General features: G+C 45.1%; 1 protein-coding gene across 1 annotated transcript; it reads right to left on the bottom strand.

Annotated features, from left to right (window-relative positions):
• Positions 1 to 173: 173 nt before the first annotated feature.
• On the bottom strand, positions 174 to 1,280 carry LOC108356920 (uncharacterized; the record flags this gene model as incomplete). Its single annotated transcript, XM_017608021.1, has 1 exon — positions 174 to 1,280. A coding segment is annotated over one exon (1,107 nt), but the record flags the coding sequence as incomplete, so codon positions are not given.
• Between the last annotated feature and the right edge of the window lie 116 nt (positions 1,281 to 1,396).

The following is a 1,396-nucleotide window of genomic DNA, read 5'->3' on the forward strand; positions in this document are numbered from 1 at the left end:
GCGCAGAATGACTCCCATTGTGTGTATACGCAAGGAGGTACACTTTCGTACCAATTCAAATGAAGCTTCCATAATTGCTGCAACAAAATCTTGCAGGTGACAATGAGTGGGTTGAGTAATCCCAGCGGGTCGAAGAATCTAGCAATGTGAGAGAGAATGGTTCTCTTACTCACTTTCGATGATGGTGGTGGTGGTGTGTAGCGAAACAAAAAACTATCTTGCGATGGGGACCACATAAGGCCCAGTGCCTTTATGTAGTCAATGTCATCAAGCTGTATGACGTCTTCACGATCTGCTTCTGGTACGTCTGCGATTATGCGTGTATCGTTTGATGAGAACTTCCTCAATGGAAATCCCCCATTGTTCAGCNGTGTATCATTTGATGAGAACTTCCTCAATGGAAATCCCCCATTGTTCAGCACCTCGATGACTTGCTTCTTAATTTCGACAACTTCTTCAATAGTGGAGGCACCCGTCATCAGGTTGTCTACATAAAAGTCGTTATGGACGGCGTAAGCGCCGATTGGATGAGATGACATGTGTTCGCATGCCAGCTGCTGCAAACACTTTGTGGCCAAGTACGGCGCACATGCCGTACCGTAGGTCACTGTTTGTAACTGGTATGTGATTATGCGGTCAGTTATCTCATCGCGCCACAAAATGCATTGCCATTGTGCATCTTGCTTGTCCACGATGATTTGTCTATACATCTTTGCGACGTCAGCCATCAGCACAAAGACATGCCATCTGAATCTAAGGAGAATTGAAAACAAATCATCTTGCACTGTAGGTCCAACTCGAAGAATGTCGTTGAGTGATTTGCCGTTAGATGTACGACACGACGTATCGAACACGACGCGAAGTTTGGTGGTGCTGCTATCCAACTTCACGACTGCATGGTGTGGTATGTAGTTTACGAAGCTACCAGGGTGAGGTATGCGAATCATGTGATGAAGCTCGATGTATTCTTTCATGAAGGAATAGTAGTCTCGCTCGAGACATTTGTTGCGACGAAGTTTGATTTCGATGGACACTAGTCGTTTTTGTGCTATATCATACGAGCTGCCCAATGACTGTGGTGATTCCTTAAAAGGCAAACGAACGATGAACTTATTGGTGTTGGGGCATCTCTTTGTCGTCTCTGCGAAGAATTTTTCGCACTCAATTTCATCAGCAGTTAGACTTGGTGGTGTTTGATGTGGATTGTGTTCGATAAGCCAAAACCTTTCCAAAATCTGATCAAGTGACGGTTCCAAGGTGAGTGACGAAGCTTCCGTTACCTTCGNGGTGTGGTATGTAGTTTACGAAGCTACCAGGGTGAGGTATGCGAATCATGTGATGAAGCTCGATGTATTCTTTCATGAAGGAATAGTAGTCTCGCTCGAGACATTTGTTG

This window comes from Rhagoletis zephyria, unplaced genomic scaffold (genome assembly GCF_001687245.7).
Source record: "Rhagoletis zephyria isolate East Lansing unplaced genomic scaffold, Rhagoletis_zephyria_1.1 Rzeph_scaffold_67477, whole genome shotgun sequence".
In the NCBI taxonomy this organism is placed as follows: Eukaryota; Metazoa; Arthropoda; class Insecta; order Diptera; family Tephritidae; genus Rhagoletis; species Rhagoletis zephyria.